This window comes from Vanellus vanellus, assembly GCF_965231255.1.
Source record: "Vanellus vanellus genome assembly, chromosome: 1".
Lineage (NCBI taxonomy): Eukaryota > Metazoa > Chordata > Aves > Charadriiformes > Charadriidae > Vanellus > Vanellus vanellus.
The window spans coordinates 127,378,807-127,401,775 of record NC_138905.1 but is presented as its reverse complement, the minus strand read 5'-3'; the positions used below and the strand labels follow the sequence as shown (position 1 = coordinate 127,401,775).

Genomic DNA, 22,969 nt, shown 5'->3' with positions numbered 1-22,969 from the left:
CCTGCAGCTGTTTGTGAATGCAGTCTGAAGGCCTGCGGCGTGCCAGTGAGCATCAGCCAGGACACGGGGGCATTCAGTAACCAGGAAAATGACTGGCTTTCTTCAGGAAGAAAAAAAGAAGAAACCTTTATTTCTTGCTTAGTCGGAAGGCAAAGCAATGCAATCTTGACACCTGGTTAACTTAAAGAAGCATTTTTTAAAATACCTCCTGACTGTGTGGAGCTTTGAGCTCTGATACAAACGTGCCTTTGGACTTGTGCAAATAAATCACTGGAAGAATTGATTGGAGAAAGCAGTCATTGAAAGAGTGGCTGTTGAAGAATCATGACGAAGCACTTGGAGATCATCAATTTGTCATTCTTGTTGGAGCACGAAAGGGAAACAATATTGGGAGTATTGAAGAGAGATGAATATCTGAAAAAAGTAGAAGATAAAAGGATAAGGTAACTCTTAATATTGTTTAAAAATATATTTTGTGATGCAGACATTTCTATGGCACCCAGTGAAGATTTTCTAGATGCACTGGGAGAAGGATGAGTGGTGGGAGGCAACACAGTTAAAGCATATTTATTAGAATGAAAGAAAATTGGTTGGTATGTGGTCTTCTGTAAACAAAAGATTTTATCCATTGCTTCAAGGAAAAAAAAAAAGTAGCGAAGATAACAAGGGCAATAATATATGGCAAATTTTTTTTAATATTTCAGATTCAGTAGATTTTGCCCAGTTTGGCTGAATTTGCCCCCTGTGAATGGAAGGCTTTAGTAAGGCTCCTGAACTTTCTTCCTCTGAGAGGAACTGCATGCTTTGTCCCTTTGGAGCTGACTGAGAGAGGGGAAGTTTGAAAGGTGTCACAGGGAGAGAAAGTAGGTGTCTGCCTCAGTACAGGATTCCATACATCATGGGGCAAATCCGAGGTAGTGACCTTTCTCTTTCTGTTGCAGCACTTACAGAATAGGGAGAGGGAGGGACACTTCATTTTTCAAATTACTTAGATTCATTCATAAATAAATAAAATTGAAGTTCTCAAGTATGGATCTCAAAAGTCGCTGACGGGAGAAGTAGAAACTCAATGTAATATGAGAGACCATGTGTTCTTTTCTGAGGAAAAAAGGTAAAAATCAAAGTTCAGAGAACAATGTCTGGAGGCAGGCTGAGAGTCAGCTCTTTTAGATGACTCAAATTCAGTTAGTTCGGCTAAGTATCTATTCTGCAAAAGTTCATATGCTTTTCCAGCATGTTTTGCTGCTTCCTCTCGCTTCTCCCCGCTGCCCTTTTAAACTTTTATACAGTGCTGGTTCTAAGAGACAAGCTTAGCATGGATGTGTGCAGCACTTGCGTTGGGGAGGCTGCTGAGCGTCATGGATGGCAAAGGGAAGATTTCCGGCCTTTGCTGGTTTCTGTCCGTGTATTCCAAGGCCAGCCTGCATTGTTCTTCCCTTTGATTTGCCAAAACGCATTTTAGACATTCTGCATTGCAGAGATGTCCGTCCAGCACCTGCTGAGGTTTCTTTTGTATAAAACTACTATTTGGAAATCCATGCAGAGTTAGCAACCGGTTTTGTAAGTCTTTCTGCCTTGAGAGAACCAAGTCTAAGTGCAGTGCCCCTACTGGTGTGCTGGACATTTAACTGGGGAAACGTAGTGGCTCATCTAAATGGAGTGGGCTAAAACTGGTTGCTGCTTCTGCTGCAAGACTGGAAGGAAAGGTGTTTCTTTATGGTGGTGTGGGCAAATTAATCATTTCATCGTGTTCGTGATTTGTCAGATGAAGAAGAAAACAGAACACAAGAAAACAGATGGAGCACTGTTTGTTCCAGGCTTTGTGCTCTGTTTTGTAATAGAATAAGCGTTTCAAAGTAAGTATTTTAGTTTTCTAAGGTGGTGGCCTTGGAAATACGTGATATGCCAGTAGTCATCCATTAAAGGCATCAGTATGAAGTACAGCAGTGTATCAGATCATGAGCTTCTCAAACTCCCAGAAAGCTTTCTTTTCTACTACTACTGTTGTTTCCCAATCTCAAGTGGAAAGTTGAAACTCCTGAGGTTTTGTGGTGGATTTTTTTGTTGTTGTAGGTTTGGTCTGGGTTTGTTGTTGTTGTTTTTTGGTGTGTGGTTGTTTGTTTTTTTTTAATACAATGTCTTGAACCCCCTAATTTTCTGCTTTTTTGGCACTACTGGAAGTCACTTTGCCAAACCTACTGAGTTTGGGAACCCAAGGCACCCCCCTGGAGGATGCGGTTCAGTAAAGCAACAGGTGGTATTGGCCTGTGTTTTGGTGCAAACGGAAAGAGCACCCTAAGAAAAGGATGAAAATGAAGAGAGTCTGACAATGCAATGTGATGCTTTTGCATACTTCTAGCACCTGTATACGAACCATTTGGTTTCGGATTCAGAGTATATTTGGAGAATTGTCACTAGATCATATTGTGCCTGATAATGGTGGAACGTAGTCTATAAAAGACTTCCAAGATACACAAACTATAAAGAACTGGGTGGGTAACTGCTTCCAAGGAGACTTCATAATTTTTCTTTCTGAATACAGCTTGGCAAGGATATCTTTAATTATGGCTTATAAGTATACTTCAGAGGAACATTTGTTGCCTTAAGAATTCCATTTGGTGCAATCTGTTATATATTTTATTGAAGTACTTTGCAGGAGAACAGGTCCCTTTGTATTTATTTTCAAGGCATTTTTCATTCTGGCAAGACGCTTACTTGTACAGTGTACTGAAGAATTTTTATTAGTGTGTTCCAGTCTTTCTGAATCTGTTTGGATAATTGTTTTTTTCTGTTCCTATTAGTCTTCAGAAGCCATTGTAACTTGAAAGGGTCTTTCTATTCAACATGAAAGCAATAGTAAGCATAGGAGGATGTCCTAATAATGAAATTGTTAAGAGTTATTTTCACTATCACTGCTCATACTTGTGTTCTGAAGTGCAGGGGGCTGTCCTTGCATTTTAGTTGATGTACAAATGTTTCACCTAAACGTGAGGGAAACATAGAAGGCAGCAAGTGCTCTTTCTGTGGTCTAATTTTGATAACACAAGTAAGCAACCTACTGATTAAATTAAATTAAATATTCATATTAGGGTTTATGTTCTTAACTTTAAGTGTGCATCTTGTGTGACTGGAAATTTCCTTTGAATATTGATTTAAAGCTGTTAGTAGATTACTTGTGCAAATACCCTACAGTGTTCTAAACAATGCTCTACGGTACTTTTGACATCAGCCGAATGACCGGTATGATTGTTTTCAAATGCTAAAATTATTTGGGTGAAATCATGAAATTACATAGAGCTAAAATAGCTAAAAATAGTGAACTTGACCATACCAAGGGTGAAAAAGTTGGGTTTTTTTTAGCATGTGAGTTGCCGGGAGAAACTTGCATCCAGATAATATCAGTCAAGATATTCTGAACTGAATGTTTTGAACTGAAACATGTATCTTTTTCCATATTTCCCCATCCTTTTACTACTTTTAAATATTTTTTTTTTAATTTTAAGACCCTTTTTATGAAAACCCTTATCACATTTAATGTTTAGTGTCACAAGTCGTGAAATCAATACTAAATTGAAAGAATGTATTTGCCAGAAGTGGGCTGTACCATGTAGTAAGCGTGTTTCATCTGACTGTTGTTGGTTTGTTTCTGTTCCAACAGCAGCCCCGCTGCATCCTCCCCAGCTGTGGTGCTACACAGGGAACGGGGTCTGATGGTCATAGCGTTTTGCATTTGGAGCTAGCTCTTCATCTCAATATTATTATGCTACCACAGAGCAAACACGCGTGACACTTAATGCTAATGTATGTTGCTTTCTTACCTTGACTATTTTCCTAGCCGGTGTTTAAAATACTAAGGTTCTTTTCATCCTTTAGGAAGCAAAGCTGTGACTACCGCGCTTTTAGAAATGGAGACACCACAGTAATAATTGCTGAACTGAGTAAACAAAGAAGGAACATGCCAGTTTCTTCCAAGGATAAAGCTTTATTGGGTTATTACTTGAATCATTCCCGCAGTATTTCGGTTGCCACAAGTTGTGTAAGATTTGCACGAGCCCCAGTTCTGTATTCAAGATGAAAGCTGGCATTCCTCTCTTTTCTGTTAACTAAAATGGCATCTCCATATCTGCCCAAAGAGATCCATAGAATCAATTTAGGGTATTAACTTAATTATGATATAGCAGAAACTCTTAGCATGGATACCACCATGTGGTAACTACAGGCAAGTACTTTAGGAAAAAAACCCCAACTTCACGTAATGGGAATGGGGATTGACTTATCTGGATGTGTTTATAAGCACAAAATTATTGCAAGACAGTATATAGCATTGTATGTGGTCTCTGTTTTTGCAAAACTACTTTATAAATATTTTAAGGAAAGAGTCCTTATGTTAAAGCATATTGCTTATCCATACAGGTATGAGAAATTTGGAGGTTTCTTGTCTGGCAGCTGTGTCTCATTTGTCAGGTGAATTTAACACATTGTTATTCTTTGAACCAGAGACTTTTCCATCAAAAGGAGTTACTATTGCCAGTACTGTAAGGGTAGAGATACCTGTTTTGCTCTCCAGTGTTCTTCAAGTATGAAGATAGTCCACTGGTGAAAGAATTTCTAATGGTGATTAATTCTCATACCCTGGGTACAATTTATTTTATCAAAGACTATTAAACCAACAAGCAATTTGCATTTTTATTTTTTTTTTTAAATCTTATTAACAGTTTGTAGTTGAGAGGATGAGGGAGCTGCTCAGAAAAAGGTTCAGCTGTGGAAGTTTGTCCTCATTATAGTATCCAATATCATTTCAGTTCCCGTGCCTCCTTTCCTTCTGTTCAGTGGTCTCTGTTCTGCCATTCATTACACTGCTTCTCTTTTCCTTTGCAAATTCGTTCTTTCCCTTTCCCTGTTTCCTTTTGTTGTCACCAATATACCTCTGTACTCAGATATTCTTAAGGCAGTTTTCATCATACAGATCTGTTATATAAGCAAAATGTGAAAATCTGTGATTATAAAATAAGAACTTAAAAATACTTCAGGTACTCAAATAGCTAGATTTTACATGGCAAGGAGATCTCGATGGAAATTGGTAATAGCCCATCCTTTTGTGAAATGTTAATAATATTAAATATTACTTTCCAAATATTATGTCGGACAGTGGAGGGAATCTGGTTGAATTTGGAGGAGGTACGGGGAATCAGTCTGGGGAGGAAATTTCTCCCTTAGCCTCCAGAAATGTGTTGATTCCTGTTCCTGCACTGAAAAATTCTCTAAGTTAACAGCTGCACAACTTCAGAAGGAGGATGTCAGCTCATCTGTGCAGGAAACAGAAATTTCTTAAGAACAGGTGCAAGACTGGAGCAATTTCATATATTTAAACTTTTTTTCCTGCTTATGTCTTTCATTATAGTTGGTGGAGGACAGCTTTGTGTGTTGTTTTTTTTAACTGTAATTTTTTATGACTCTGAACCCTGGAAATTTGGAATGGCAAAATAAAATTAGGAATACTGGGATTCTTCCACTCTACATCTTAAGCTGAAAAAGGTTATTTGAAGTGGGGAGAAGGAAGATGCAGGAGAAAACCAAACTGAGGAATCATGTATACCATTGCATTTGACAGTGGCTTTTCAAAAAAGAGAGAGGATATGAGGTAAATTTTTCAAAATAAAAAGTCTTCCAAAAATCTACTGAAATGGAAAAAAAAAAAAAGTTACCTGACTCAAAGCAAGTAGATTGTGCTTACAGAGTTAGAGGAAATGATGGCATTCATTTAAGTGAATGGCTTCAGCAGTGACTGTCTTACCACTTGCAGCAGTATAGCTATTCTACTTTCCTGTATTTGGGGAATAAATGTTCTCTAGGGTAAAGTATACTATTAAGAAAAAATAGATCTGTTAAGGCTTCTCATTGATTCTTCCTCTTTGCAGGATTATAAGGATTTGGGAATATTCCATCTCTGGAGGCTGCATTTGTGAACGAGCGCCTTTAACCCCCTTGACTTTTAGCATCAGTAGGGAAGAGTCAGACTCTTTTAGGGCCTCTTTTGTGCCTCTTACAGGTGGTGGGCAACTGTGTCAAGAGCTACCACTGCTTGCTGCTTCTTGGTTTGGCCTTTGTAGGATTGTGGTTCTTGCTGCCTGCATTTTTTTCCCTCTTCTTTTCAAGGCATCAGTTTTTCATATTTACTTGTTAGATGGACTTAATCTAGGATCTGAGCCATTTCTCAAATTCGGTGTTGACTGAGTCTCTTTGTTTGCTTGTTTGTTTTGTTTCCTGCTTTTGATATTTTATATGGACCTTTTAGGCCCCATTTGGAAAGGCCTAGATTAAGTGATTCAGTGTTACCTGAAATACTAATTACAGCAGAACTCTTCTCCAATGCACTTAACTTATTTTCTCAGACAGTAGAGAGTTCTTAATATAAATTCACAGTTAGAGGAATGGCTAAGTATTCTGCTATCCTTGGTGGTAACAAATTTCTTTTTAATTGCTATCTTCTGTCAAAAAGCTGTTGTAATAAATGGTTTAGAAACTTCAGCGTGTGATAGGATTCTGTTTCTCCAGCAGCTTATTAAATTGGCTTCTGCTGGGTTTATTTTCTCTTTCATATTACTAGGAGAGGATTGATAAAGATTAATTCTTGTTTAATATTTGAGATTACAAATATCTAACTGCATGGTTAATTAGATTGCTTCAAAATTAAAGAGAGCTCAAATGTTAGAATGGCAGAAGGAAATTGGGTGTTTATAATACAGCTGGTTCTTGTCACGGGGACTGAAGAGTTGGTGGTAAGTCAGTCCAGCTACATGCTGCGCTTGTTAGCCGTTTTCAAAATTGTGTACCTAGTGTAGCTAGGCTGTGGTTGTTTAGAGGCCGTTATGTTGGTGGATTTTTTTCAGATGAAAAAAATCAGCCCACCCTCTCCTACTCTTCTTGGCCCTTAAGACATTTCATTCTTTATTTTCTTAAGATCTGAACATGTTTCTTGCCATCAATCGGTAGTTCGATTCACCAGATAGTATAAGGAATCCCAAAAGAAAGTTCATATCTGGTATATCCGTCCATACATTGTTTGCTTGCTTTTTAAATTTTTCTATTTTATTTGTTTGATTAAGTGAAAAGAGAAGCTGTGAGTTGATTTATTTTATCTTGGTTCCCTGAAAGTCATCAAAGGCAACTCAACAAAAGAAGAAAACAGACACTTTTCAGAATTCATGCTGTTGGCAGATCAGCTATCATCTGATAAGAATTCAAGATTTTGTATCAGATAAGCAGGGGAAAATACTGTTTCAGTCAGCGCTACTGGATAGTAGGAATAAAGACTTTTTAATGTTAAAAGAATATTGATAACATTTTCAACATGTTGCTCTCTAAGCAAGCTTTTGTTTAAAAATGCACTGTTTATTGGTTTGGGCTGATAGACATTTCCTTATTTTAAATTGGAACTCTTTAAACCACACCTTTTGTGCTCAATGATGCTTCTAATTAAGCACAAAAGGGCCTGAAAGTTGCAGGGAGAGGGAGAAGGCTGAAATGAAAGGAGGTCAGTGAAAGTTTTTGTTTCAACATTAGACACATGGATGCAGTCTATAGGACACACTGATAATTACCAAAACGATGGCATCACACTGCCTGTGGAGTTCCTGAAATGCAGTAAGTCATTGTTGATTTTATTTTATTAAGTAAAAACGAGCCACTGGAAATAAATCTGGTACGAAAAATGAGCTCGTGCTAGTGCTTAGTGTTTTAACCCTTTTGAGATTCGAGGATTAACAATATTCATCTTCTGAGTCACCCTGACACTTGGGCAAGGTTCAGGTTGTTTTGCCTGCCGATGTTCATGTCCCCAAAGAAACTGAAACTGAATTGTACGTACCCCCTTAGTTCTATGGTGTGTGAGTGACCACATCTTTGCAAAAACTGAATAAAAAGTGAAAATACAATTGCCTCTCAAAGACTACCTCTGTTGAACATTGGCTGGCAGTTCTACTGTCCAAAACCTCTCAGTTTTGACAGGAGACCATGAAAAAGATGAGGTAGAGAGAGAATGACCAGTGATCAGGTAAAGAAGTGGTGGTCCAGGTTGGCAAGCAAATTTGATGGGGTGAGGTGAACAGGAGTAACATTGTAATCAAGAAAATGGGATGGAAGGGGGTCCATACCAAGCATATTCACATAAACATGGCAACAAGGAAGAACAGGTCAGAGATGTGAAGGTTGGGACAACCTTGCTGCAGTCACCGTGAGTGGAGCTCAAGATTCCAAATGGAGGGAAGAAATCAAAAAGAATCACAACTGTGGACTTCAGGAGAGCAGATTTTGGGTTGTTCAGGGACTTGCTGGGAAGAGTCTCATGGGAGACTGTACTGGGGAGAAGAGAGTTCTAAGGCTGAGAGTTCTCAGGCTAAGAGAGCTGGGACTCTAGCCTGGAGAAGAGAAGGCTGAGGGGAGACCTTATTATGGCATACAAATATCTAAAGGGTGGGTTGAAGGAGGATGGAGCCAGGCTCTTTTCAATGGTTCCCAGTGACAGGACGAGGGGCAATGGGCACAAGTTAGAACACAGGGAGTTCCGTTCAAATACACAGAAAAACTTCTTTACGGTGAGGGTGACAGAGCACTGGCACAGGCTGCCCAGGGAGGTGGTGGAGTCCCCTTCTCTGGAGATTTTCAAGACCCGCCTGGATGCAGTCCTGAGTAATGTGCTCTGGGCAATCCTGCTTTAGCAGGGGAGTTGGACTAGATGATCTCTAGAGGTCCCTTCCAACTCTGATGATTCTGTGATTCTGTGATTCTAAGAGAGCTGATTGGGGTGGGTTTTTTTGCTTCAGTGTTTCTTTTTTTTAGGGGAGGAGGCTGGGTGGTTTTTTTTTGTTTTTGAAGGAACACCTCTTCCAAGCTGAGGAACAGTCTATCATGACAATCAGGAAAGCAAGTAAAGGTGGCAGGAGCCCTGCATGGATGAGCAAGGAGGTCCTAACAAAACATAGACGTAAAAAGAAATGTACAGAAGGTGGAAGTAGGGAGAAGTGACCTGGGAGTCTGAGCATGCAGGTATAGGATTAGGAAAGCCAAAATCCACCTGAAGTTAAACCTGGCAAGGGAAGTGAAAAGCAACAAGAAATATTTTACAAGTACACCAGCAGCAGAAGGAAGGCTAAGAAAAGTGTGGGCCTGCTGCTGAATGGAACAGGGGACCTAGTGACAAAGTATGTGGAAGAGGCCAAGGTGCACAATGTCTTCTTCACCTCAGTCTTTACTGTTAAGACAGATCTTCAGGTATCCCAGCCCCCTGAAATAATTGGGAAAGCCCAAAGCAAGGTAAATTAGCCCTCAGTGGAGGGAGAATCAGGTTAGGGAATATTTAAACAAGCTGGACAGGCTGGACTGGTCCATGAGCAGTGATGGGATGTACCTATGAAAGCTGAGGGAATTGGCAGATGTAATTGCAAGGCTACTCTCTATAATCTTTGAATGATCGTGGTCATTGGGAGAGGTGTCTGAGGACTGGAGGAAAGCAAATGTCATTCCTATCTTCAAAAAGGGCAAGAAGGAAACCCCAGGGAACTACAGGCTGGTCAGCCTCACCTCAATCCCTGGGAAAGTGATGGAGCAACAAATACTGGAAATGACTTCCAGATACATGAAGGACAAAGAGGTCCACAGGAATAGTCAGCATGGATTCACCAAGGGAAAGTCAGGCTTGACCAACCTGATAACCTGCAATATAACGGCTGGCTCGGTAGATGAGAGGAGAGCAATGGATGTTGGCTCTTTGTGGCCCTGCTTGAGCAGGAGTCTTTAACCAGATGGCCTCCAGAGGTCCCTTCCAACCTCAGCCATTCTGTGACATACTGGAACAAGTACAGTGAAGGAAGACAAAGATGATTAAGGGACTGGAGCTTCTTTCTTATCAGAAGAGACTGTGTGAGTTGAGACTGTTCAGCCTAGAGAAGAGAAGGCTTAGGGGGATCTTATCAATGTGTATAAACCCCTGATGGGTGTTAAAGATGGAGCCAGGTTCTTCTGAGTGAATAGACACGAGTCAATGGGCACAAATTTGAAGTACAGGAGATTGCATCTGAACAGAAGAAAAAATGTTTTTGTTGTGAGGGTGGTTGAACACTAGATGAGCCTGCCCGGAGAGGCTGTTGAGTCTCCATCCTTGGAAACAGTTGAAGAAATCCAGGGCAACTTTATATAGCTTACTGTGCTTTGAGGAGGAGGATTGGACTACATTGATCTCAAGAGATCCCTTCCAAGCCTTCCTCAACTATTGTGTGACTTTGTGTTGTGGACTTCGGCATTGGAAAGATGAAGCTTGTGCGGGGAAGGAGCTTGTGCTTCAAACAGTTTGGCAAGTTCTAGCCATTGTTTTCCTCTGCGTATTTTAAAATAAGAGCTTACTGAGTTGGGCTTTGTTGAATGCTTTTAGAATGAACCATGTAACACTGGGGGCATTTAATTGTAGAAAAACTTCCAAAGACATTAGCAACACTTGGGACAGTACACTGTAGTGCTGTTCTTTCACAACTTTTACAACTTTACAGTGAACAAGCTGCTCCTGTGTGGGTCCCCCATGGGATGCAGTTCTTGCCAGGAGCCTGGTCCAGTGTGAGCGCTCCGTGGGCTGCAGGTTCCTTCAGGGCATGCTCACCTGCTCCAGCATGGGGTCCTCTGTGGGCTGCAGGGAGACAACCTGCTTCACCATGGTCTTCTCTACGGGCTGTAGGGAAATCTGGCATATGGAGCACTTCTTCCTCCTTCTTCACTGACTTGGTGTCTGCAGGGCTGTTCCTCTCACATTTTCCTCACTCCTCTCTCACAGCTGCTGTGCAGATTTTTTTTACCCTTTCTTAAATACGTTATCACAGAAATGCCAGCAGTTTTGCTGATAGGCTCAGTTTTGGCAAGTGGTGGATCTGTTTTGGAGCCAGCTGGAACCGGCTCTGCCTGCAAAGGCACAGCCCCTGTTTTCATCTCACAGAGGCCACCACTGAAGCCTGTCCACTGCCAAGACCTTGCCATGTAAACCCAGTACGGATGTGGGGAAGCTGAGTAAAGCTGAATATGTGTTTATTGTTGTACTTAGATGTGAACCACAGCTGTCACCTTTGTACCAGTAAGTTAGACCAACTGTTTGAGCTAACGTATGAGAGGTGAGTAGGAAGAATGAAGTGGCTGAGCTGCCAAAGAGGCCACAAGGAAGCAAGGAGCAGTCCCAGGGCTCCAGTTGGACTGCGTGTCTGCAGTCAGCTCACAGGGGGAAGGCAGAACAGAAATCGGTGGGTGCAGGTGAAGGTGGTGATCCAGGTGGACAGTGCAAACTGGATTTGCCCTTCCTTTTCTTTTTCTTGGGTCCACATTTTGCATGCTCAAAAGTCTTGTGACAGCAGTGTTGCTCATCACAGCTCTGAGCACTGTTCATTGGGTGGACCCAGTGCAGAGGCAAGTGGATGACTTCAGCAAGCTCCAGGAAGAAAAAATGTAGGCGAGAGGGACAGAAGCACCAAGTGTTGGCCAGATTAAGAATTCCTGGTGAAGAAGGACACTCAGCTGTGACAGGGAGGGCTTTGGGGGTGAACCTGGAAAGTGCTGTAATACTTTTCCATGTGGGAAAGCACAATCTAATCTTAACAAATTTCCCTGAGATCAGTTGGTTCTAAAAGTGGCTGTACTAAAATAAAAGGGCCATGTAGCACAGTACTTTGTCTCTGACAAATTCACACTGCTGAGACGGGAGACAGTAAATCATCAAGCATTTTGTGAATGTTTTTTGATATTTAGTGAAATGTAAGTGACTATAACTTCGGTGATAATTAGATGTCTTCGCAAGCGCTGAAAGGTGTATTTGCTATTCAAGTAGATAGATGTGGTATCTCTTTTAAAATAGTGTGGTCGAGAGCGTTCTGGTAGCTGGTTTGTTGTTTTGGTTTTTTTTTGCCTTTAGTTCTTGATTCAGAAGAAGCAGAAAAAATGACTTTTGCTGTTTGAAGGCAGGCTTGTTTAGGAGGTAGGTTCAAGGAGAAGGTGGCAAAAGTGGTAATCATCTGCCTTTCCTGTGCACAATGGCAATTTTGCAGCGCAGTTGACAGTTGCTGTAGTGCAGGTCACTCATCTGCATTTGGAACTGGCTGATTGACAGAAGAGGAAAATCGACGTGGACCTGTAAGTAAGTGTATCTCTGCAGGAGGTAGGTAGATGTAAGATGCAATCGATAAACTGCAAGAACAGTTAGTAAAGTACCAAGAAAGCTCATGGAGCCTGGGCAGATTTTTGAAGGCTATGGCATGAGAGAAAGGCTATTTGGATTGAATGTGGGAGAAGAGTCCAAAGCAGAATGAAGAAATCGCTTCTGGATAGAGGCCAACAGAGGAAAATGCTTGACAGGATTTGTAGTTGCTGCCTGGAGGGATTTGGATATGCCCTTTTTCAAAAGCTGTCAGAGGTTGAGCATCCGCAGGCCAGGTGGCTGCAAAGCAGCTGTTGTTCATGGGATCCCAGTGGGAAGCAAAATGCTAGCCAACCTTTTAGCAAGGCAACGTACCTACAAATAACCTAATTCTGTCAGAGCTCAGTCCCTGGTGGCCTAAGCAATGTTCCCTGTCTTCTTCACTGGGCTGCAACCTGTAATCTTTTATTGGTTTTATCTTCCTAAAGTGTTTTTCTTCCCGACACCTTTTTACTGATCTTTAGGTGAAGCTGGTAGCCAGGGGTTTTTTAATCCCCCTTAAAGCATCTGTGTGTACGCAGAGATTGTGATTTCAGTAAGTTGGAGTGCTTCTTGATAGAGGCACTCTGGAGGCTCTTGGCTGATGGCAGTGCATGAAAGAGAGCGTAGAGAAGGCTGAGGGAACGGGGACGCAGCAACACCCAGGCATGTAAAACTGAAAGAACTTCAAAGCTGCTGAGCTGAGGCCCTGGGGAGGAGGTGTTCTCATGGTAAGAGTGGAGTGCGGGAAAGGTTTGAAAGGATGGAAGAGCTTAAGATAGGTGGGATTTGGTGGGGAGGGAAGTCAGGAAAGAGCCTTGAGAAAGCAGGGGGCCTGTAGGTTGTTTACTGAAGAGACTGAGATGAATGAGAGGGTAAGAGCAGCCTGGGAGTTGAGTGGATGGACCTTCAGCTGAGAAGTGTTGAGGGGACATAACAATTTTCACTACATACAGGACTACATTAGCCATAGAGGCCGGTGATTATCCCCTCTATTCAGCAATTGTGAGACCACATCTGGAATACAGTTTCCAGTTTGGGGCTCCCCGGAACACAAGGGGCATTGACATACTGGAGCATGTTCAATGTAGGGCCATCAAGATGATTAGAGGGCTAGAGCACACGACTGAGAATGAGGGGGGGGAACTGGATTTGCTTAGCCTTCAGAAGAGAAGGCAAAGGTGAGATGCCATTGCTGTCTACAAGTCCTTAGTGTGATCGTATAGAAAAAATGGAGCCAGACTCCTTTCAGAGATACACAGTGAAAGGACAAGAGACAATGGGAACAAGCTGAAATATGGGATATTCTGGTTAGATATTAGGAAGGCTTTTTTTTTTAAAAACAAACAAATAAACAGAAAAACCCAACCTAGGTGCTAAGAGACACTGTAGATTCTTTACTTGGAGTTACTCTATTACTCAAGATTCAGTTGGACAAAGTCTTGATCAACCCAGTCTAGTTGACCCTGCTTTAGCAGTGAGTTTAGACTAGGTGACCTCCAATATTCCCTTCCAACCTAGATGGTTCTGTGCATCAGGGTGGGAGGATGGGTAAGAGCTAGAGGCTGTGGCATGGGAGGGAAAGCTCTGGGGCTGAGGTCAGGAATCAAGGCACAAGGAGCTATTAGTGAGAGGTTTGGGTTATGATGGGGTCCTGCTTGAGTCTTGGGTTTGAGAGGCATAGGAAACTACCTCTCCTGTCATCCTCCCTGGCTCTTTCTCTTTAAATTGCTTTTTTTTCTTGTTGGAAATATAGTAGTTACATATCATTTATGGTTATTTTTTCATTAAGGACCCAACTCATGCACCATTGAAATTGCAGCCTTCAATATTAGGTCTTAAATGCAAATATTTTTATCCTGCAGAGTCAGTGGCAGACTTGGTAATCTGCAAGTCACATTATTTAAACTGACATTCTCCTTTTTTTTTTTGTGATTGTGCCATCACAACAGAACACCACTCTTTATTTAGATGGTTTGGTTTGGTCTTTTTTTAGGTTTTGAATAGCCAGTGTAGAATTGCATATGTATTCCTAACTAACTCTACACTGGCATAGTATTAAATGCGTACTAATTACAGGAAAGATTTTCTTCTTTTCCTTCTGTGGATGCACTGGATAATCCCAGTTTTGAGCTGCTGTCAACCTGGGCTCAGCATGACTTGAATTATTGATGAGGGACAAGCAAAGATGGTTTACCAATAGTCCAGAACTGCACAGCTGTCTGCAGTTACTTATACTGATCTACCACAAGATTTTCTTCTTGACTGCATGTCTGAGAGATGGAGGACAGATTTATTCTTCTTTTTTAGATGTATGACAAAAAATACAGTTTAATATATAAAAAATAAATTTGTATTGTACTTATTTGTGTCTTGCAGTTTTTAGCACTAAATCTTAATCTGTTAAAAAGTTCTTACAGATCATTGAGTTGTATCTGCAAATTAAAAGATTTTCTTTTCCTATTTCTAGGAAATTGAAAAATGAGCTTCTGGAAGTGAGAAGGAAAGGTGGAAACCGTCATTGTCAACAGGACAGCAGCAGGGTCTGTGTTCGCTGTCAGAAAAGCCTGGGCTTAATCTTTGACAGAGGAGACCTGTGCCAAACCTGCAAACTTCGAGTTTGCAATAAGTGTCGTGTCGTGGGAACTGATGGGCAGTGGAAGTGCTCAGTGTGTGCCAAGATTGCGTAAGTTGTGCAGCTTTCATAAATACGTTTAGAGATTACCACTGTGTAAGTAATTTTGTGCTGGTGTCACTGTTTTACATCCCCTTAGCACAAAAGCATATGCATAGCAAGTACACAAGGGAAGAGGCTTATCAGTCAGTTTTATTTGCTGCACTATTTTGCAGTATCTTTTTTTTCCAGTTGCAAGCCAGTTTCAACTAGCTGGCTTTCTAAAGAGAGCTGCAAGCATCACAGATACGAAGCTGTTGGTGGGAACTACTCTGGAAATGACAGAAAATCAGTTACACGCCAGTGACAGTCTATTCACATTATGAAGACATAAATGTAAGAATCAAGTAACTCAAAATTAACAAAACAGAATTAAGAACAGGTGAGGCCTGTGTGTTCTGACTGACATGATCGGTGGATTTCTAAGGAAAGAGAATGCAAAAACTGAGTCCAAGCACTTCAATCCATGTTTCTGTCCTTGCTTTTTTCTGTGTTTATAGTGAGGGCTGTATTTATGATGTCTCTATTAGTGAGTATTCTAAAGTAAATTGTACTATGATGGGAGGTAAAACAAAAGGGGATAGACTAATTCACATTTCTTATGGTTGGAATATTAAGCATGGAGATGGAGGGTAGCAGATCACAGCAATGAAAAGCAGAAGATCAGTAGTCTAACACGGGATATCAAGTGAATAAAGAAAAAGAGATGTTATATGTTCAAAAATAGTTACTTGGTGTATACTTGGAAGAGTAATTCACTTGATTGGTATGGTAATATGGGATTTTGGAGCCTGACTCAGTAAGATAACCACACAGGAAAGGAGAAACGTACTGGGCAACAAAACTCAGTTATGTATCCTGATGTAAGAACTGGAGACCGGGAAGATAAGGATTTTGGAAATTGTATCAGAGAGTGAACCCAAATTGCTAATTACTTTACACTTTGGCTACCTAGACGGTTAGTGAAAAATTAATACAGCAGGACATGGAGTTCAGGGTTTGTGTCTTCTAACTTTAGCTTTAGAAGGTTAACATCTGTTTTTAGCTAGATGCCTTAACCTTCTCTGCAGCCAGTGGGGAACATCCTGAGGGCAATCTATCACCTCTTAAGATGAAACATGTTCAAGTTCTTGATTTTGTGAATTTGGTTTTAAATTGGTAGGGGCCTGGCTGAGGTCCTTGTAGTTTGCTTCAACCAGTTCCTGAGGTGAAGCCAGTGCTGTGCCTTTCACAAATGATGCGGTGCAGGTGAGGTGACAGAGTGAAGAATGGCAAACACAATACTACTCTTTGAAAATTAAGAAAGGAAGAACAAGGGATTTGTTGACCCTGACAAGTTACCTTTAATTTCTCTAAAAATACAGAAACAAATGATTGCTGTGCTGTTTGAAAGCCGAGAGATAACAGGGTGATGAGTAAGAGCTGGCTCAAGAACAAATAATGTCAAAACCAATTTAATTTCCTGCTTTGATAGGGTGACAGACCTTGTGAATAGAGGAGGATCTTGTTGGTGTCTTATAACTTGACTTAAGTGAACCTTTTGATACTTTCTCTCATGCCATTCTAATAAGCTGATAAACAAGGAGAGCTATGCCCTGGAATAAATTCTGCCAGTTTGATTGCAGACCTGCCTGGACAATTATAAAGCTCTGTTCTCACAGCAGTTAAGGAGATGTCACTGTCAAAAAAAAAAAAAAAAAACAAAAAAAACCAAAAAAAAACCCAAACCCAAACCAAGTAGTGGTATAACGCAGAATATTTCCTGTTTGTTTTTTTTTACTGTTAAGTATTTTAATTAAGGACTTTGATGCAGCAGATGAGTTTTCCAGGCACACCTGCAGGTGACATAAGACTAAGAGGTGCTGCAGGCATGCTGAAGGATAGGATTAGGATTCACAGTGATGCTTACAATTTAGAGAAGTGGTTTGAAGGAAAAGCAAGGGAAGGCTCCCTACAGGCATGTGGAAGTACTACATTTAGGCAAAAAAGCAGCTACAGAAACATAGAATGAGGATAAAACCAGCTTATGCAGCTGTTCCTTAGGAAAGGATCCGGCTATTGTACTGAATGAAAAACTGAACATGAATCAACAGTATTTTCCACGGTAGAAAAGTCCAGCACCACACAGGGATGTACAAGCAGAATTATGGCCTGTAAAATACACGATGTAATCCTGTTTTACGTAGAGTACTCTGCCCAGTTTTGTGTAGCGCGCTTCATGTTGGCCGACTGGAGAAAGTTCAGCAGAAAATAATGGTCACAAGCCTAGCACACAGTATGGCCAGAGTAATGGAAGGAGTCAGAAATGTTTGGCCTCGGCAAGAGAAAACTGAAAATAACTGAGTTTTAAATCTACAAAAGGCAGGTCCATTGAGCAGGCATATGGGTTGTTCTACGTACTCACTTTGGATAAGAAAAGTAATGTGATACTTCAATTGCAGCGAAAGGATTTAGGTTAGGTGTTATGAATATTGATATAACCTGGAGAGGTTGCTGAATCTGGTTTTAAAAATGGATTGGATAAACCCTCTCAAGAATGATGATATCAGTAACGGTCCTGTTTTGGGGCTGAAAGAGAGAACTTCTCAAAACATATGCCATCCCTGCTTCCTGTGATTATGCTGCAATTCTGTATGCCGAGCAGTGGTCCTAGCAATCACCTTGAAAATTAGTTCCGATTGAAGCCTGCCTCTTAAGTTATTACAAGCCATGGTGTAATTTGTTTGCAAAGTGCTAAACTTTGCAAAGTGCTAACCTTTGCAAATGCTGAAGTTTTGTCTGCATTTGGTATCTTTATTAAATTGAAATCTCTGTCCTTTCTTTTTGTTCGTATTTAGTGTTTTTGCAAGATTATAATGACAGTTCATGATCGGTAAAACGCCTTTTAGGTTTCTAGGAGTACACAGAGAGATTATCTTCTGTGTGGGCAGTATAGAGATGAAAGTGTGAGATAGGTATTTCAGTTAAATCATTGTGCATAATTTAAATTCTTTCAGTTCTGCTTTCCTCTGTCTCACTTAAGCGATAAATGCAGGGAAAATTACTTTTAACGGCATTTGAAGGAGGAGCTGATATAGGCCTTTGGCATGATTTGATTTAAAGGTAGATGGCAAGGAAAAGAATACGGGAAACCAGTATTAAGAGACAGTTATGCTATATAAGTAGCAAACAAAATGCAGAAGGAGAGGAAAAAGCTTTTAGCTCTGTAGTATTGATCTGCATACGGTGTTTGTGTCTGTCAAATTGGATTGTTTCACCATGCTAGTGGCTTTGCAAAAAGTGTTAGGAAACTTTTTTTTTTGCCCCTGTCCTTTTCTTTTAACAACCTTGATGAATAAGACTAGGTTAATGTCGATATCTGTATAGACTCTAGCACCTGCTGTGCTGTTCCATTAGCAGAGCCAGCTTATACTGTTGTTATCACGTATATGTATGTTACACACATACTGTGAAACCCTTTAAAAGGCAGGGAGAGGAATTCATGAAGGCCATGAATCCTTTCCAGATTTGGTGCTGTACTAGTTCTCGTCCGTTCTGCCAAAATTGTCCTCCAGAATGTCTATTAAGTGTCTATTAAGAGGTAATGGTGATAGTAGTAACCTGTACAAGTCTTGTAATATAGTCACCAGTTATACCTGCAGGAATATGTTCAGAAGCAAGTTTTTCAGAACTGTTGGAAAGCCTACTGCATTACATCTGGGGTCAGTGAAGAGGGTCTGATACTGGGTGCTCAGTGTGTTCATTCAGCGAGAGATTGGCGAGTACTACAGAAATTACTGCAGAAATCCCTTGAATTACACAGATAATCCAAAATGGTTGCTGAAACAAAGAACATCTTCTGGCAACAAAAGAAAACTGTAGATAATGTCAGCCAGCTTCTGCCGGTTGCTTCATTTAATACATTTTGACCTTTCCTTCCTTCTGAGCATCTGAGTCCTGCCTATCCACTCACAGCACAGAAATACAGGGATACCTCTAGTACAGCAAAAGGACATTCTGTCACACAGCCTGTAATCAAATGTTATTATTGCTTTAACAGTTTTGGTGGGTTTATGTCCAGCTACCAAAAAAAATTTTCAAAAGATGATGGGAAACTTCAAGTATGCTAACTTTGACTTGAGGATCAGGTAATTTCAAGATGCTCATTTTTTTAAGGATATGATAAAACACTATTATTTTCTGAACAAATTAAAAAAAAATACATAGTAGCATGATGGTAGCTGTAGGGGTGAGATACCAGTTTGTTTAGTAATACAATATAAATGTTCATCTGTCAACCAGAACATCTTCATCTGGCAACAAATGAATCTGACTTCTCTCCTCCAAAATAATATTTAAAGCATTTCATCTGCCATTTCTCTGAAGTCAGAATTGCCTGAAAAACAGCTTATGGTGATGGGGAAGCTCATTACAACACATTAATTGCATTCTAAAACACTTTCAAAAAGAAATGTAGTGAATTTCAGGAAAGACGTTTGACTGTGAACAGTGAGAGATGTTCATCAGCATTTTTAAGTATAACAAACTGAAGTTTATATATAAATTGTCTTACAATTTACAGTTAGTAAAAAAGGATATTCCCCTTGAATGTCCATAAAGAGAAAATTAGTGTTGTCCCCCCCCCGTCCCCCGTGGGAGTTATTACTGTTACCGGTTCAAATATAAAGTTGCAAGATAAAGCATTTAAAGGTCAAGAAAGGTTAGAGCTAAGTCTTCGGTCAGATTCTTAGTTCTGCAGTTACTGAGGGCAGAGAACAAGACAGTCTTTATTTATGTTGATTTTGTGTTTGATGGTTCTGGGACTGATACTATTTAACGTCTTTGTTGGTGACATAGATGGTGGGGTTGAGTGCACCCTCAGCAAGTTTGCTGATGACACCAAGCTGTGTCGAGCAGTCAACATGCTGGAGGGAAGGGATGCCAGCCAGAGAGACATGGACAGTCTTGAGAGGTGGGCCTGTGCAAACCTCATGAAGTTCAACAAGGCCAAGTGCAAGGTATCGCACATGGGTTGAGGCAATCCCAATCACGAATACAGGCTGGGTGGAGAATGGATTGAGAGCAGCCCTGAGGAGAAGGACTTGGGTGTGTTGGTGGATGAGAAGCTCAACATGAGCCGGCAATGTGCACTCGCAGCCCAGAAGGCCAACTACATCCTGGACTGCATCAAAATTAGTGTGGCCACCAGGTCAAGGGAGGTGATTCTGCCCTTCTACTCTGCTCTTGTGAGACCCCATCTGGAGTACTACATCCAGGTCTGGGGCCCCCAACATAAGAAGGACATGGATGTGTTGGAGTGAGTCTAGAGGAAGGCCATGAAGATGATAGAGGGCTGGAGCACCTCTCCTGTGAAGACAGGTCAAGAGAGTTGGGGTTGTTCAGCCTGGAGAAGAGAAGACCCTGGGGAGACCTTGTAGCAGCTTTCCAGTATCTGAAGGGGGCCTACAAGAAAGCTAGAGAGGAGCTTTTTACAAGGGCATGTAGTGGTAGGATGAAGGGGTAATGGTTTCAAACTGGAAGAGGGTAGATTTAGAATAGATATTAAGAAGAAATTTTTCACTATGAGGGTGGTGAGACACTGGAACAAGGGAACAAGTTGCCCAGGGAAACTGTGGATGCCCCATCCCTGAAAGTTTTCAAGGCCAGGCTGGATGGGGCTTTGAGCAACCTGGTCTAGTGGGAGGTGTCCCTGCCCATGGCAGGGGGCTTGGAACTAGACGATCTTCAAGGTCACTTCCAACCTAAACCATTCTATAATTCTGTGGTCATGTTGTAGTATTTAATGAGTTAAACTGAGCCTGTATGTAGCCATACGCTTGATGAAAGAGGAAGATTTCTGCTCTGTTCCCTGTATACAAGGAACTGAGGTCATTGGGGGCTTTCAAACTTAGGTACTAAAAGAGAAATTTTACATTAAGGTACATCATCTTAAAATAAAATGATGAGTTTGTTTTAAATTTGGCATCTAAAATGATCAATAGGTTGAGGGAAATTAAGTTCTTCAAGCAGTCTGCTGACAACGTGATTTTGCATCTTGGTGTGCTGTCTGTATTTCTCATTACGAACGTGTCTAGATATCTGTGAACAATGCCTTTATTTTGATTGAGTTCTTCAGCAAGATAAAATGCCTAGGTGGTCCAAGTTGTTACAGTAGAACAAAGCAGTAATGGGAAATTTATCTTCATCTTTGAAATAATTATGTTGTCTTAAAGTGTCATGAAAATTCATCAGTATCTTAGTAACATGTATTCCCATGAGGAGCCCAAAAATAGAGGTATTTCAAGTGTTTTAGTATGCAAATGCTTTTCAGATATCTTATAATTTCTTTTTATTTTAGTAACTTCTAAGCAAGTTTGCCTTCTTTTAATAGGGTCAAAAATTTCTATTTGATAGCTTCACAGCATATTAAAAATAACTCTGGAATTAATTTATGTTACAGAAAATACTCTGTGGAATTGAATACATAGAAAGGTGTGTGTGTGTTTTGGTATATTCATGTATGGGCTACGTTTTGGCCAGCCTTTGGTTTGCTATTTTTTTCCGAATTTTACTCTCAAGGAGGAAGTAAAATAACTTGAGGAACAGGAGAGGGAAAGGAAGCTAGACTAAATCTCTCTCCTCTACTATGGATGTGGGTTAGGCTGGATGATCAAACGGACAGTGAAACAGTTTTACCAATGTGTTTTTTTTTTTTCCCAAAAGAGATGTTTAAAAGTAACAATTGGGACTTTCCATCTTAAATGGAATTTTTATATTTGGGCATTTAACCATGAAGTATCTTGCAAAAATGGAAAATAACCAGCTGAGATTTTGGCAGGGATAGGCCACAGGTTATGTTCCATTTTTAAACTGAGAAGCAGCATGAAACTCTAATGTACTCTCTCTCACGTGATGAGGAGGTGGATAAGAAATTAATGTATAAAGACTTTAGCAGATACCTAAAGTATTTGGTACTAAACCTAGCTACTTGAACGTGATTTTTTTATTTAAAATTCTCCTAGCCATTTTGGCTATAGGAAAGAGCAATTGTGCAAAAATTGCTATTACAATTTATAACACTATTTTCCTTCTTTCTTCTGAAGCTACTGACTTCAGCATCTGTTGCACACCTTGGAAGGCCAGTCAAAACACTGTTTTGGTAGAACACATTTTTTACTTTGTATGCTACGTGCTAACTGAGAAAGCAAAGCAAAGAAAATGCATGCACATACTGCGATTTATAGTCAGTATGGACCTTGGATTTTAAAACAACAAAAACCAAACCTGCAAGCACCGATTTGATGTACTGTTGGGTAAATGCCCTTGTTTCTTTTCCCAATGAAACAATTACTTAGCAGGAAAGGGTTCATTTAAGTTCTGAATCAGAAACAGAAGCAAGCTGCACTATCTCAGTAGGAAAGACAGTCTCCCTTTTTCTTAATTATAAATGCATGAAAATAACATTATTATAAGACTGTTTAGGTCTCGCTCTTCAATTTTTGATTCAGAATGTCAAATGCAATTATGAAATTCAAACTTCAAGTCGGAGACTTAGGCAATCATTTAATCTGAATTCATTTCTATTTATGTGTAGAACAAAAATTGTTTTAATAGATACTCCTGACATGTATGAATAATTAAAATAACACGAACACTAGTCTTTCTGTGAATTGTTCTTCCAATATTAGTGCATTAGAAATTCAAAGCTGCAAAGCTTAGGGGTTTTCCCCTTATTTCATTAGAATGTGATATTTTTGTAGAGGTGGTCTGTTCGGTAAGGACATTTTTGCAAAAAAGGACTGCCAACTGAAGTCAGGATCCCAAGATTGACAGTAACATTGATGATAACAAGGACAAAGGTCTGAAGTGAAAGTTGAGGCCTCTAGACTTGTTCCATGCTATGCTCGCAATGGCGAGCTATTGATGGCTGTTATTTTTTCCCCTTCACTGTGGATAAGAGGATTGGCTAGAGAGGTGAAGCACTTGACTAAAACAAGGCTATACTCCCTTTATTTGCTGTGTTTTGTGCCTCAGTTGAGGCTGTACGTGTTTTACCTCACACCTGGTTCTCTTGGTGAAGTCAGAGTGGAATGGGTATGGGTGTCCTCAAAGTA

The 22,969-nt window shown here is 40.4% G+C and overlaps 1 protein-coding gene across 1 annotated transcript in view; it reads left to right on the top strand.

The window, feature by feature from the left end:
- Window positions 1–324: 324 nt before the first annotated feature.
- SYTL5 (synaptotagmin like 5) overlaps window positions 325–22,969 on the top strand; it is a gene marked incomplete at both ends in the record, with an annotated part of 59,430 nt that continues 36,785 nt past the window's right edge. The window contains 2 exons of the mRNA XM_082498743.1: window positions 325–443; window positions 14,673–14,888. Coding sequence (XP_082354869.1) covers window positions 325–443; window positions 14,673–14,888 — 335 coding nt within the window. The remainder of the gene's footprint in view (window positions 444–14,672; window positions 14,889–22,969) is intronic.